This window comes from Silene latifolia, chromosome 3, assembly GCF_048544455.1.
Source record: "Silene latifolia isolate original U9 population chromosome 3, ASM4854445v1, whole genome shotgun sequence".
Taxonomy (NCBI): domain Eukaryota; kingdom Viridiplantae; phylum Streptophyta; class Magnoliopsida; order Caryophyllales; family Caryophyllaceae; genus Silene; species Silene latifolia.
In genome coordinates this window covers 45,346,204-45,361,993 of record NC_133528.1, presented here as the reverse complement: position 1 = coordinate 45,361,993, position 15,790 = coordinate 45,346,204, and the positions used below count along the sequence as shown (strand labels likewise).

The 15,790-nt window shown below is 38.4% G+C and overlaps 1 protein-coding gene across 1 annotated transcript; it reads left to right on the top strand.

The window, feature by feature from the left end:
• Positions 1-8,924: 8,924 nt before the first annotated feature.
• LOC141647609 (monodehydroascorbate reductase) lies at positions 8,925-15,608 on the top strand. Its single transcript, XM_074455866.1, has 10 exons — positions 8,925-9,154; positions 9,557-9,628; positions 10,220-10,271; positions 12,111-12,191; positions 12,934-13,052; positions 13,146-13,365; positions 13,536-13,654; positions 13,762-13,887; positions 14,340-14,480; positions 15,050-15,608. Exons 1-10 carry the CDS (start codon positions 9,104-9,106, stop codon positions 15,371-15,373), a joined length of 1,305 nt encoding a protein of 434 aa, XP_074311967.1. The 5' UTR covers positions 8,925-9,103; the 3' UTR covers positions 15,374-15,608.
• The last annotated feature ends 182 nt before the right edge of the window (positions 15,609-15,790 follow it).

Sequence of the window (15,790 nt, the reverse complement as noted above, 5' to 3'; positions counted from 1 at the left end):
AATTCTGAGATTTAGAGCCCATAACTGGTGACATTCATGACCAGTTCATTAGGAATTTTGAGTAGTACTCCTTGCATAGCATGTTCGTCTCTTTTGCACATTTATGACATTCAATTTCTCGTCAAAATGCACATATTCGGGTTCGTGGTTGGTGTCACATGCAGGGAGGGCCTTGCAAATTTCCCTTTCCTTATGTTTTTCACCCATTTAGCTCCACATTAGCCAAATTTGCCTTTTGACCCACTAGCTACATCCCAAACTAAGCCTGCCTAGTCAAGCTAGTTAGTATGTTCTTTTGTGGTATGAGTTTTCGTCCCAGATTTGGCCGTATCTCTTTTGTATGGAGTTGTTGGAAAATAAAGGAAGGAGGAAAGAAAGAGAAAAAAAAAAGAACTGAAAAAAGAGAAAAAAAGATGATACGTGAATAAAAGAAAGAAAAAGAAAAGAAAAAAAAAATGAAAAAAAAAGACATGGTGATTCACGTGAAAACCAGAGAAGCAAGATTATCAAATTTTTGAACTGGTTGTATTTCGAGACTGTATATGCTTATCTTTATCTTGTGACGGTCTCCCTCCTCCGTTTTATTCATATATTTTTGAGGACATAGTGTATTTGGATGGTGAGTTTTGTGCCAATGAAGGGCACTTGTGTTTATTTTTCGATCGTTGAGATTGGGACGGTCTTATATGGTCCTGTTAGGAACTAGCTTGACGCTTTTACCTCCACATTTCCATAACATGTTTTGCCCTTTCTCACCTGAACCTCACTGTTCCCAAATTATTTGTAAGCCCTCGGCTGTGACGGACATTATTGGTTGGAGTATGTGCATTAGTACTTGAATTGTCTTTCATTTTTGTTGCATGCATGCTATGTAGGTCGCAGTTAGGTGAGTGACTGTCCTTTCTTCTCTCTTTTACATATAAATATTCACCCTTTGCTTCATGAGAGAAGAGTGACCACGAGAGAGTCCGATTTTGTTGGTCTTGCAAGGTCGATAGGTTGGCTATAATTCGAACTCATAATTCGTTTGCATATTGACTGCTTAGCTTAAACTATTAATCTTTGTTGCATTAAATTGGTTCAAGTAGACAAGTTAAGCTAGCTCTGAGTTATCTTTTTCCGTTCCTTTAGTTGCATTTAGTTTACTCGGGGACGAGTAAAGGTTTGGTTTGGGGAGATTTGATACGTGCATTTTATATAGTCTTTTTAGTCTATTCTTGCACGCATCTTTATGCTATTTTAGTAGTTATTTGCTACGAATATGCCCCGTATTGCATACTTCGGAAGTTCTTGTCTTATTTGCAGGAATGAGCCATAAAGTAGTGAAATCAAGTCATTTACCGTCCGTTTTGCATGCATTTGGAGGAAGAGATAATTTGGAGCGGGAAATATTGCTGTCTTGGGATGCGTGAAGCTATTTTGGGAGCTAAAAGGACAAGTCAAAGACCAAATTACAAGACCAACACGAGCTGGAACCAGAACCACTCGATCGAGCGCTTTCTTTTGGTCGATCGAGTAAACAGACGAAGGAACTGTTCGATCGAGTGGCCAACTGTTCGATCGAGCCTTCTCTTTTGGTCGATCGAGTAAACAGACGCAGGAACTGTTCGATCGAGCAATTACAAGCTATTGGGCCTCAATTTACGTTAAGCTTAGATTAGGTTTATGCTTTTAGGCTATAAAATAAATCTAAGAGGAGGACGTTAGACGAGCCCCCTCTTCACCTCTCTAATTACTCTTAATACTCTGTCACTTTTACACTGTGGTTCCGCTCTTTCTTTTCCTGGATCAAAATTCAAGAAATTGTTTCTCTCCCCTTTCTCTTTCTTTTTAATGTTTATTTATTGTTCTTATTTCTATTACTCTTGTTTCCCTTTAATTATGCGTAGCTAATTCCCCTAGTATGTTAGGATTAGGGAAGCCGTGGTAGCGATGTTTTAATTGACTTATATAGATTAGTCTTGCGATAGAAATTGTATTAGGCAATTTAATTGTTATCCGGTCGAATGAATGCATGCAGGAGACCATAAATTTAGTTAACCCCGACCTAGATCGAAAGATTGGAAGGGAAGGCTTGCTTAATTACAATAGGGTATTGCAGTGAGGGCGAAAGTTAAGCTGTTTACGCTCTAGGGCGGTTTAAGGACCGAAAGGTGACGACCATAGCTCTTCTTATCAATAGTCTAATCGCCTTAGTATTCCCGATAGTATAAGATCTGATAGCTGCCACGGTAGACCGACTCCTAGCATACTTCTTTTCTCTTATTTTTAATTTCCTTTATTCCCTTCTCTTGCCTCTAGTTTCAGTAGTTTAGTTAGTTCACAATCAATTCAACCCCCATTTCTGTGACACCCTGACAGACCGAATTAAACAGATAGATAGCAACTTAGCCTCCCTGTGGAGATCGACCCTACTTACCGCTGACTTCTGTTAGTAGTACTTAGGTATTTATTTTTGGTACGAAACGACAGTATCAATGACGTCAAAAAAAACTCGCGTTTTACATTCTATAAATCCAAAATAGCATTTTGGTCTTCCGTGCTCAGGCCATCAATTCGTAAATCTACAATCTGTACTAGTCCAAAAAACCAGAGAACTCACTTTACATTCTTTAAATCCAGGAAAAAAAGTGTTGTTCAAATGATCGAGTCGAGAAGCGCTAGGTCTACCAAGTCCAGCCTGCATTAAGCCTTAAATACAGTATGACCAACCTTTAACAAAACAGAGGAAAAAATATAAAAAAAATAAAAAAATAGCTTATTCGTATGTACTCCCTACGGCACAATTATTTGTTTACCTTTTTTTATTCCTTGTGATTGGTATTATAACCAAGGTAAATAAATGATTGACAGAGGGAGTAACAAACAAATGTAATCTACGCTACCTTCATACTTGAAAAACATCAAGTCCTCCTATCTTGATTGTTGCTTAACCGTTTGCCTATCATAGATTCAGTGGCAAAAACAAAGACCAACTTGTACCCCAATTATACAGTAATACAACTAACTAACTAACTAACTAACTGACTTCACCCCTAAAAACTAAACCCTTTCCCTTATTAGCGGAACGAGTTTAATGCACATAGAACCTTATTTAATGCATATAGAACCCTATTTCATGCACATAGAGCCTTATTTCATGCACATAGAATTAAAATTAATGTCCTTAACCAACAGTAATTAGTATCACAAGATAACCAATTGATGTTATTGAATAACTTTTTAATGCACAGGAGTTAGGTCTTGAAAAAAATGAGAGAGAAAGAAGAGAGAGAAACGCTCTAAAATTCTGAACCCTAATAATGACGGCAGTAAAGGCCACTCACAACCGCTTTTCTCCTCTGTTTTCATCACACAAAAATTCCACAAAATCTTCAAAAAACACCATTAATGCTACAGAAATAGGGTCTAGCTCATCTTCTGGTACTAAAGCTACAAACTTTCGAGGTCCTACAGAAGCTGATGCACGAAAGACTCGACCTTTCCATGAAATCAATGGGATCCCTGTTCTTGACCTTGCAGAGGAAGCAGAGACTGCACCTACTGAGGGTTGGACGGTGATGCGTAATGGAAAGGCTATTCCTGTCATGGATACCATTCATGAGGAGGAAGAATTTACAGATCTACTACAATTTACACCTGAGGATATCAAGCCAGAGGTAGCTTTTTGGAGTAACTCTGTATTTTGTTATATCTTGGGTGCTAACCCACCATGGGAAGTTGTTGAGAGTTTTGTATATCGTGTCTGGGATGAATTTGGCATAGATAGAGTTTCCTTCCTGGATAACGGGATTTTTATTGTTAGGTTTACTAAAACTGAGAACAGGGATGCTCTTTTGAACGCAGGTTATTATCTCTTTGATAATAAACCTGTTGTCATTAAACCCTGGCATGTTGATACTGAGTTGGTCAAGGAGAAAATTGATGTAGTTCCTGTGTGGGTTCGTTTGTCTGGTATACCTTTGAAATTCTGGGGTAACTGCTTGCCTCGTATTACTAATCTTGTTGGTCATTATGTTCACATGGATGGAGCAACTGCTGATAAGATTAGATTGAGTTATGCTAGGGTTTTAATTGAACTCCATATGGACCAGAAATTGCCTGACAAAGTGATGTTTTTGGATGAAAAAGGCTTGAAAGTTACTGTTAATGTGGAATATGAATGGAGGCCTATATCATGCACTAGTTGTAATGGTATAGGACATGATACCTCTCAGTGTAGGAAGCCAAAGAAAAAAGAGAATCAGGGGGGTAGGAAGAACAATGTATCCAAACCCAGCAACCCTCTTCAGAAAATTTGGAGACCTGTCCAGAAACCTACACCTTCTGCTGATTTGTCCCCACCTATATTTACCCCTGACCTATTCCCCCCTCTTGAGCAGGTTAGAGCCACTCCTGTTGTCAAATCTACTCCTGCTAAGCAGATTATCAGGATGAATAGGCAAGGTGGTATGGTTGGTATAAGGTTGTCTGGCAAGTTTAGTCAATATTCTTTTGTTGATGCCCTAAAATGTGCTGCTACTCCTGGAGGAGGGGTAGTGGAGAGTGGGAAGGATCCTCCTGATCCCAATCCCAATGCATAGCATTGGTTTCTGGAATGTTAGGGGTCTTAATGACCTGAATAAGCAGAAAGTAGTCAAATGGTTTATGCACAATCAGCAAGTTGGTCTCTTTGGTCTGTTGGAAACCAAGCTTAAATCTACTACTTTACTCAAGAGGGATACTTCTATTTGTGATGGTTGGAGTGTGACTACTAACTGCAGTTGGCATAAAGGAGGAAGAATTTGGGTTTTTTGGAAGCCTCATTGTTTTGATATTCAATTCCTAGCATATGATGCTCAATTTATTCATATGATGGTGCATTCTAAGTCTGATGGGAAGAAATTTTTACTAACTATGATCTATGCCTTTAATGGTCTTTATGAAAGAATTCCTTTATGGAGTTTCCTAAAGGGGGTGGCTCTTCACTGTAATTTGCCCTGGCTGTGGTTGGGTGACTTCAATACTGTACTGTCCCCTATTGAAAGGCTTGGAAGTAATACAACTGATGCTGAAATGGAACACTTCCAGGAGTGTGTTTCCTTATGTTGTATGGAAGATATAATAGCTACTGGTGCACTTTTTACCTGGACTAACAAGCAGGAAATTACTGATAGAGTCTACAGTAGACTGGATAGAGCTATGGGGAATTTGGAGTGGATGGAGCTATTTGGGGATTACATTGCTCATTTTCACCCTGAAGGTTTATTTGATCACTGTCCTTGCACTTTGGTGGACAAACGTTTTGATATAGGTGGTAGGAAGAGCTTTAAATATTTTAACATGTGGGGTTCTGCTGACTGCTTCAAGGACAGTGTTAAGGGTATTTGGGAGCATGTTTATCATGGAACTAAAATGTTTTGTGTGGTTAAGAAGTTGAAAGTCCTTAAACCTGTACTGAAAGACATCAACAAACATTGCTTCTCTGACATTGAAAACAATACTAATATTGCCAGTCTGGCTCTGGAACAGATTCAGAAGGATCTTATGAGTAATCCTGGTAATTGTGATTTAATTCAGAAGGAGATGGACCTGGCCTGTAACCTTAAGGAGCTTCTTACTGCAAGAAATAGCTTCTTATCTCAGAAGGCTAAGATTCAATGGTCTCTTGAAGGGGATTTAAATACCTCCTTCTTTCATCATACAATTAAGAAGAGATTAATGCTTAATAAAGTGTTTCAGATTGAGGACAAGAATGGCATCTTATGTACTGAGGGTGATGCTATTCAGCAAGCTTTCCTTGGGTATTATCAAGAGCTTTTGGGGACTCATATGGAGGTCATTGATGTCCAGGACCATGTTGTTGGCAGAGGTCCTTGTTGTACTAGTGCTCATTGGGCAATCTTGGATACACCCTTCACTGCAGCTGAGATTAAACATAGTTTTTTCAGTATTCCTAATGGAAAGTCACCTGGGCCTGATGGTTTTACCAGTCAGTTCTATAAGGATGCTTGGGATATTGTTGGGGATGAGATTTGTGGAGCTATTGCTAACTTCTTTGATACTGGTAAACTTTTAACTCAACTCAATGCTACTAATATTACTCTGATTCCTAAGATTGATAGGCCAACTAGTGTTAGACACTTTCGACCTATTTCCTGCTGCAATGTACTGTATAAGGCCATCTCTAAACTCATGTGCACTAGACTGGCTATTATCCTGCCTGATATTGTGAGTAGGAACCAGGGAGCTTTTGTCAAAGGAAGATCTATTCTTGAGAACATTTTAATCTGTCAAGATCTCATTAGACTTTATAATAGGGGAATGGCATCCCCTAGATGTATGTTTAAATTGGATCTGCAAAAAGCTTATGACTCTATTGAATGGACTTTTGTGGATCAGATGTTACAAGCCTTAAAGTTTCCTGACAAATTTAGGCATTTGCTTATGGTTTGCATTACCTCTCCTACCTATACCCTCAGTTTGAATGGGGCTCAATTTGGTTTCTTCAAGGGGAAGAGGGGATTGAGACAAGGGGATCCTATATCTCCTCTCATTTTTTGCATCTGTATGGAATACCTAACAAGGATTATGGCATATGCTACTGATAAATGGTACTTCAGATATCACCCATTATGTAAAAGCTTGAAGTTGACTCATCTGTTGTTTGCTGATGATCTACTCATGTTCTGTAAGGGTGATTCCAGATCTATTATTTTGGTTCTTAGGGTCCTGTCAACTTTTTCTGCTGCCTCTGGTTTAAAGGTGAATGCAAATAAATGCGAGGTTGTGTTCAATGGAGTTTCTCAGGATTTAAAGCAAGACATTACTTCTATTTCTGGCTTTCAGGAAGGTACCTTACCTTTTAAGTACTTGGGGATCCCTATCCAACCAGGGAGATTGACTAGGCATGACTGCAACATTCTTATTGAAAAGATTACTGCAAGGGTCAAAAGTGTGGGAGTTAGGAAACTTAGTTATGCTGGCAGGCTGGTACTCATCAATTCTATTCTTAATACCCTGCATAACTACTGGTCTTCCATCTTTTTAATTCCTAAATGTGTTATCAAAAGAATAGAGGCAATCTGCAGGAATTTTATGTGGAGTGGTGACAATGAGTATCACAGATGTCCTTTAGTGGCCTGGGACAAGGTCTCACGTAGTAAGAAAGAAGGTGGTTTAAATATCAAGGAAGTCAAGGGCGTGGAACATTGCAAATTTGTGGGAAAATTGGTTAATTGGATTTACACCAAGGCCGACAAAGCTTTGGGTGCTCGGATTGATCATGTTTATATGAAAGGGACCGACCGGCATTCTTATTCTCCTCCTCCTGATTCTAACTGGAATTGGAGGAACATTTGTAGAATTAAAGATACTCTAAAAGTCGGTTTTGTGAATGGTCATTGGGTGCCTAATCCTAAGGGGTACTCTGTTGGTGCCGGATATCACTTTGTTACAGGGACCACACCCCCCGTCCAAAGTGGTATAAAACTGTTTGGGATAATTGGAATGTGCCTAAGCACTCTTTTAATGGATGGTTAATCATGCGAGAGGGGATTGCGCAGACCGGGGAAAAGTTGAAGCATTTGGGGATATGTACCAATGACACCGTGTCTTATGTGACCAAGTCATGTTGAGACTCATTCCCATCTGTTTGGGTCTTGCAATTATAGCTCTCAAATTATTTCTCGAATAGAGCGGGTCGCAATTGCATTTCCAACACCGGATTGGCTACTCTAAATCGCGAGAAAAGTCAAATGTGCGGATGGCTTGCTTGGCTCGCCGGTATTTTATCCGGGCAGAAAGGAACACTTGTAGATTGAACCTTACTCTTACTCTCCCTGCTAAGAAGATTACTGAACTGAAGAATTGCATTCGAGCTCGTCTGTTACATAAGATTAGTCCTAGAATGCCTAATAGAGATAGAGATTGGCTGCAACACTTAGATATTCATTTGTAATGATCTTAGACTGTTGCAGGTTGTAGTAGCTTCAAAATCTGTACTCCATGTCCTATTTTGATTGTGATTTAATAAAAGCTTACATTATACCAAAAAAAAAAAAACTTTTTAATGCACATAGAGTCTTATTTCATGCACATAGAACCTTATTTCGTGCACATATAATTTTATTTCATGCCCATTTAACACTTATTTCATGCACATAGAACCTTGTTTCATGCACATAAAACTTTATGTCATGCACATATAATCTTATTTTAAAGTAAGAAAGTAAGCATAATGGCGATCGAAATGAAAGAGAACGAACAAGGCATGAACAACGGAAGCGAATGTGATGAATAAGGAGAGAGAAATAAGGACGAATAGAGAGAGAAAGTAAAATTGAGAATTATAGGAAATTAGAGGGTGAGTCGGTGAGACAGGTTGGAGTCAGGCTCAACATAGGTTCAATCTCAACCCTTCAGTTATCCAAGATCTAAGGATTGTTAGAGGTTCTCACAGTTCTCATTATCTTAATGGTTCTCATAAGATCCCAAATCTATATAGGGAGCGTTTGGTTCATTAGCATGGAATGGAATGGATTGGAATATGAATCCATAATGGTATGGGATTCTAAATCCATTCCTTCATAAACTTTTTTTAAATATCTTAAAATCAGACAAGGTGGAATGAAGTTTGATACCAAGGGTAGAAGTTGGGTATGAGATTATAGGGGGTTGGAATGGGGTTAGAATCCATTGGGTATCTAACTCCATTCCAAAACACTCCAACCAAACATTGAAATGGAGCAAATCCATTCCAATCCATTCCAAGAGACTCAACCAAACACCCCCATATATATACACGCGTAGAGTTAATGGAAAATGGAGGAAGTAGCAATATTGCCAATATAGCATACTCGTGGCAACACGGTAGCAGCTAAAAAAGACGGTCAATAAAGATCCACTTGGAAGACAAAACCACCAAACGCAGTTGAATCACTCGCCAATCAACGGTCAACCAATGAACATGGACACATTTTCATGATATCACTATTGACATCATATCATATCCGAGTATCATATAATAAATTAATAACTCGTTTATTTCTCTCTCCACAAACAAATTCCACTCAACTTTCTCACCATTTTTTTGGATCCACCAACAACTAATTCATCATCATCCATGGCGGAAAAACACTTCAAGTACATCATTCTTGGCGGTGGCGTCGCTGGTGTATGTCCTTCATTTTTGCTCTCTATATTTTGTTTCGTTTTGTTTATTTGATTTTCATGCCTTTCAATTTTGATCTGAGTTTGATTAGGTTTATGTAATCATTCGTAGCGCAACTAATTAACAGTGAAAAATATAGGTGGATTAATCGGCTAATCATTTGTTTATCTGTGATTAAAATATCTCACAATAAATAAAAAATGAAAATTAAATAAATGATTGGGTTGATTGGGATGTTTTTAAACAAACATGTTTTTTTCAGTGAATTGCATAGTCCAAAGAAATCGCCACCTGGTCTGGATCAGGAAATCTGTGTTTTTCTTTCTTCTTTTTTGTTCAATCTGATAAATAATTTCTCTTACTCAACTTCACTCAGCTTTGTTTCTTTAATCCTTTACTTTTCAGGGCTACGCTGCCAGAGAGTTTGTTAAACAGGGTATTCAGCCAGGAGAACTAGCCATCATCTCTGCAGAAGCGGTATGTTGAATAGGGACTGTTTTGTAGTCAATGATAATGGTTCGGTTATTGTTCATTGAGAGTATGTTTTTGCTCTGACTTCATTCTGTATATTGCCTATCTATTATTCACTACTTTGGCATGCTGATTTTATTGGAGCATGTTCTCTTAAATTGTCTCGGGGATGTAAATTTTGTGGCATACATTGGTGAGTAAATTCTAGAGGTCTAGGTGCAACATGTTTTTGCACTCAATATTTCCTATACTTGCCGCTGTTCTGCAATTGTTTTGTGAGACGAGTGGTGAGGGCAATTTTCATCTTCGGTCATTCCGAAACAACCTCTTTGTGTTGCTAACAGTCTAACATAGGGGAAAGGTTGTGTACATCTCCCCCCCCCCCCCGCAATGCAGGAGCTATTGAAGCACTGGGATAACGTTGTTGATGGGTGGTGCAGCTTGTGCGGCAACTTGATATTCGATCTATTATGGCCCTTTATGTGGCTGTGATGTGTCATTTTGTGCTGTTGTGTAGTGGTACATTATCTTGCTTTGGTTTGTTCTTACAGCTACACTCTATCACTAAATGAAACAAGTGTGACCTGTTCTTTTCAGGTAGCTCCATATGAGCGTCCAGCCCTCAGCAAAGCATACCTTTTTCCAGAGGGTAAGTGAGACAAACTGCATTATGGCCTTCTGTATTTAAAATGCCACAATGTATAGTCTTCCGTACTTTAGTCCATATTCGTTTAGTTGGTAAATAATAAAATATCTATAAATTTGTGCTAGCTAACATACAGGGGTGATTCTAGTATTATTCTAATGGGGGTTTGACTTTTATGTGTAGTATTTTTGTCAAGTTAAAATCGTTATATTAACGACCCAACTTTTAGAAGTATGAAAAATATAAGGTCAAAAAAGCCAACAAAAATACTTAAACAATACTGTATATAGTTCTTGATTTAATAACAAAAGTGAAATTAATGGTAAATTAAAAAAAAAAAAAAAAACCAACAAAATATTATAAATGAATGTACACAACTGGGTTCGAACCAATCACCATTGCTTAACCAGTTAGAACAGCTTACCATTGTGCTACTTACAGTATATTGATGCTAATCTTATACTCCATCCGCCCCGGTCATTTATTTACCTTTGGTTTTGGCACAAAAGCCAAGGAAAGAGGAGGCGACCATTTGTAGGTATCATTATTGAGTGACAAGTGGACAAGAGGTTATGTGGATGATCAAATTACCCTTGAAAAATATTCCTAATATAGAAAGGTAAACAAATGACTAAAACATCCATAAATGGAATAGATAAACAAATGACCGGGATGAAGGGAGTACTTTTTAGATTTTCTCTTGTCAGGGGGATTCATGAAAACGCCCTTGGCGAACAATACCTTAGTGCTTCAATGCCCTTTGCCTATCTCAGGGTAAGGAGGGTGGTATATGCAGCAGCCTTAACCTGTTGTTGCACTGATTTAGAATTGTATCGAATTATCGATCAACAATATAAAGTACATGACTTTTTTTAGAAAACACATAATGTTACTGAGTTTTTTTTTTTCATAATAAATCTAAATGTGTGAGTCTTATATTGTCAAGTCCCATATTTTTTGAACAAAATAACGGTCAAAGTTTAAGTTTGACCTCCGTCAAGTGAATGGTAGAATGAATTGGATGCAAGGGAGTGCCATTTAGTGAACCATTTGTCTAGTTCCATGATGCCATCATATTCCATAGTCAAAAATAGCCTGTCTTTGTTTCCATTTGTAATGGATATGATAAGTGCGTGTAAGCATACTGTAAAGTCCCATATTTTTTGGACAAAATAACGGTCAAAGTTTAAGTTTGACCTCCGTCAAGTGAATGGTAGAATGAATTGGATGCAAGGGAGTGCCATTTAGTGAACCATTTGTCTAGTTCCATGATACCATCATATTCCATAGCCAAAAATAGCCTGTCTTTGTTTCCATTTGTAATGGATATGATAAGTGCGTGTAAGCATATTTTTATACTGTTAGTAATTCGTACCTACGTGACTTGTAGCCTTAATGAGAATCTTAATAGTTAATACCTGGATTATTAAAAGCAGCCATGGTATGTGACTAATTTGACTGATCGGTTTATCATGGGCTGATGATAAACTGTACTACTGTAGTACTAGAACAACATGAAATATGTGACTCATGAAAAAGGATGAGGTAAATCACGTTTAACCGACATAGTAGGTGACTGTTGCTGGAATCGCGGCAGATACCGTAATCTATTACCATTGTTGCAAAACATGGATGTGGGCTGTAGACAGTTGATAGATGTGATAGTTTCTGATAAATTATTTTAAACTCCTATTCTGTTGTTTTACCTATGTTTTCGTTTTTAAACCTTGGTTGCTGAATACATGGGGCTAGTTGGACGATAATTAGCTAAAAGATCAAGCGTAGATGAATTGTGGCACACTTTCATAAGGATGCGATAACAAAGGAAATTGTGTTCTGCAGGTACTGCTAGACTTCCTGGGTTCCATGTTTGCGTAGGGAGCGGGGGAGAACGACTTCTTCCTGAGTGGTATAAGGAAAATGGTATTGCAGGCTTGTCCCTTCTAAATCATTTTTTTGGCAGATACAACTCTTTTAGACTCTTTGAATAGATAGGATGTCTTTCAAATGCTTTATAGTACTTTTCAGAAATCATGAATGCTTATGATAGAGTACATGAGACTGATAACCTGTTGGTGATCTTTAACAAAGCTGCAGAGCAGTTCTTTTCATCTGTGATTGGTTTATGTACTTCTTTGTGTTGAATAGCGTCCCAGTTTCATAGCCTACATTGAGTGTCAACTGTTGGCATTCACTTTATCTCACATATGCTACTTTTGGCATTCACTTTATCTCCTGTGCTGGTTTTGAACTGCTACATCAGTATAATGAGGCTTTAGAGGGCTTGCGGAGAAAGTAGGTCAAGTAAGGAAACTAAAGAACAAAGATGAGAGTTATTCGGTGATAGGAAAAGAACTAAGTCAGAGTTGAGGAATAATTATGCTAGGCATCCCTCTCTAGATGATTTTATAACTGAATTATGGCCTATCACTCTACCCTGTGACATGTGTCTGAGACACTGAGATAAAGCTAATGATGCTAAGTGCGATTTCTACTTGAGTACGAACTATTTAAAATCTTAGATTCCCATCGTGCTATGTAGAATAATGTTCAACGTCAGCACAACATTGTTCAACCTAGGACTTAATTGCTTGTTGTTACCAGTATTATCTATCATTCACTTGGGTCATTATTTGGATATTTGTAATTTTGTACATGGCTGCAGGAATTGAATTGATTTTGAAGACAAGTATTGCTGGAGCTGATCTGTCTTCCAAAACTCTTACAAGTGCAGCCGGTGAGAAGTTTAAATATGACACTTTGATCATCGCAACTGGTTCAAGTGTAAGTTTTGTGAAATTGAAATTATTTTCTTACAAAATAATATAACAGGTACCTGCCAATTGATGGAATGCTTATGTTTGAAAATGTCTGCAGGTCATCAGATTGACAGATTTTGGTGTGCAAGGAGCTGATTCAAAGAACATCTTCTATCTGAGAGAAATTGAGGATGCGGACACGCTAGTGGAAGCAATAAAAGCAAAGAAGAATGGAAAAGCTGTTATTGTTGGAGGAGGTTACATTGGCCTTGAGCTTAGTGCAGCATTGAAAATCAACAATTTGGACGTTACTATGGTTTACCCGGAGCCCTGGTGCAGTAAGTCAGATGCTGTGCTTATTAATAAACTCTTATCTGGATTAAACTTTAAAGAGTTGCATTCTATGGCGGTCTTCTAACTTAATTATATGTACCTTTGATAATAACATCTTGCAATGAGTGAGAATGGTTAATGATTGATTGATCCCTCCTGTGTCAAATTTTTGCAGTGCCTCGTCTGTTCACAGCTGATATAGCTAAGTTTTATGAGGGTTATTATGCTAACAAGGGAATCCAAATTATAAAAGGAACAGTAGCAAGTGGATTCAGCTCTCATGATAACAAGGAGGTACTTTGGTGGAATTTTATTTCATAAAATGTCAAAGTTTACCATATTAAGGATATTTTAGTGGTGCTCTGAAAGTCTGAATAATGGTCTGTCGTGTTGTAATGCAGGTGAAGGACGTGCAGCTAAAGGATGGCCGGGTTCTGGAAGCTGATATCGTTGTGGTTGGTGTTGGTGGAAGGCCTCTCACAACACTCTTTAAGGGTCAGGTTGAGGAGGAGAAAGGCGGGATTAAGGTTGGTTTTTCTTTTGCTTTCTTTTTCGCTTGTGTGTGAGGACCTACGGGTTTATATCTTGATTTCTGTCTTGATCTGAAATTCGCCATCACAGCTTGATCTCTTTGGTTGCATTCTAATTCAGCCGATACTCCCTCTTAACTTCATCATGGTAGTGGTCACAACGTTTACAAAGTTGTAGCAATGCACAGTTTTGCGGCCCGGATATAATATTATGGTGGGGATTGGGGACTATCTAAAGGAAATAGACCATCAAGTAAGGCATCTTGGTGGAACGATGAGGTGAGACAAGTGATAAAGACAAAGCCCCCAAATCATTTTGGGATTAAGGCTCTGATGTTGTTGTTGTTGTGGGGATTGGGGACTACTTTGAGTGATATGTAATCTTTTAGACTTACTGACCTAAATTTATAATTTATAATTGGTCTTGACTTCTGGCATGTTTATTGCAGACTGATGCATTCTTTAAAACAAGCGTCCCTGATGTGTATGCTGTTGGTGATGTGGCCACCTTTCCGATGAAATTGTATAGTGAGACCAGAAGAGTTGAACATGTTGATCATGCCCGTAAATCAGCTGAGCAGGCCGTGAAGGTAATGGTGATATCCTCCAATCCCCTCTTACTCTGAGCGATTGAACTTTTAATTGATTTTCGATCATGGTTAAGGACAACAGTAATATTGATAAATTTACATTTAATATTCCCAAACTGAACCTACACCTTCAGAAAATAGAAAAAATTCAAGCCTACAGTAGGCTTTTTTTTTTCATTTTCTGTTTGCCATGTTCTTTCTTTCTTGTGGGTGGCGTTTGCATTTGCAACCAAGAAGGATGGAAGCACAAGGTAGAAGGCTCGATCTTAGCTCTATTTTGTGCTCTAGGCTATCCTTTTTCCTTTCCCCTGATCAGGGAAATATCTGAGAATCATGTCCATTGAATCGGGTTTGTTATGGGGTAGGGTCATTCTGGATGCACTGTTATCGGTCCTTTCGGGTATGTCATTTGAGTGAGTTCATATAAAGCTATTTGAGATGGGTCGGTCCTATTCCTTTCAGGTTTGCACTGGGGCAACTCGTGTTGGGACTGTTTTGCTTTATCCAGTGTGGCTCAACTGCACCTTTTTAATCTCTGATAATTATGTGTGTTTTAATCGTCTTTACAGGCTATTATAGCTAATCAAGGGGGAAAGACAATCGAAGAATATGACTACCTACCATACTTCTATTCCCGTTCTTTTGATCTATCCTGGCAATTTTACGGCGACAATGTGGGAGAGGCTGTCATATTCGGTGACAATGACCCAGCATCAGCAGAGCACAAGTTTGGATCCTACTGGATCAAAGACGGAAAGGTGGTTGGGGTGTTCTTGGAGAGTGGAAGCCCAGAAGAGAACAAGGCCATTGCTAAGGTTGCGAGAGTCCAGCCCAAAGCTGAGAGCTTAGAGCAATTGTCCAAGGAAGGTCTCACCTTCGCTTCTAAGATCTGAAAATACCCGAGAAATATACATCGAACTGTTTAGTGTGTGACATCCTTATTGCTACTCAACCCAAAACTACATTATTCTGTGTGATTTGATCCTAGAAATATGTAGCATAATAAGTTTCTGGGTTTATGCTTCACATACCCTTGATACACTGAATGCATTTAGAATTGACAATGAGCACACGTTTACAGGAATTGCATTATTGAGTTATATGAGATTTTAATGTTCCATTTTTAAATAGCAACTCTTATTTGGTAATCTATCCGTATCAACATCATGTTGCTTTGTTTATATATTGTTTATTTACTCTATTTATTCCTCTTCTCTGAAAAATTTGTCTTTTTTTCACAAGGGCAAATGCAAACCAACTAGTGAAAACCGACATCATCTCAACCCAAAACCCCGACCTCTATGAGACAG

Excerpts from the sequence above, each read along its gene's own strand:
- LOC141647609 (XM_074455866.1), top strand. The coding sequence starts at position 9,104 with ATGGCGGAAAAACACTTCAAGTACATCATTCTTGGCGGTGGCGTCGCT. Across the intron at positions 12,192-12,933 it reads TGAGTGGTATAAGGAAAATG|GAATTGAATTGATTTTGAAG; the intron begins GTATTGCAGGCT and ends ACATGGCTGCAG. Across the intron at positions 13,888-14,339 it reads AGGAGAAAGGCGGGATTAAG|ACTGATGCATTCTTTAAAAC; the intron begins GTTGGTTTTTCT and ends TGTTTATTGCAG.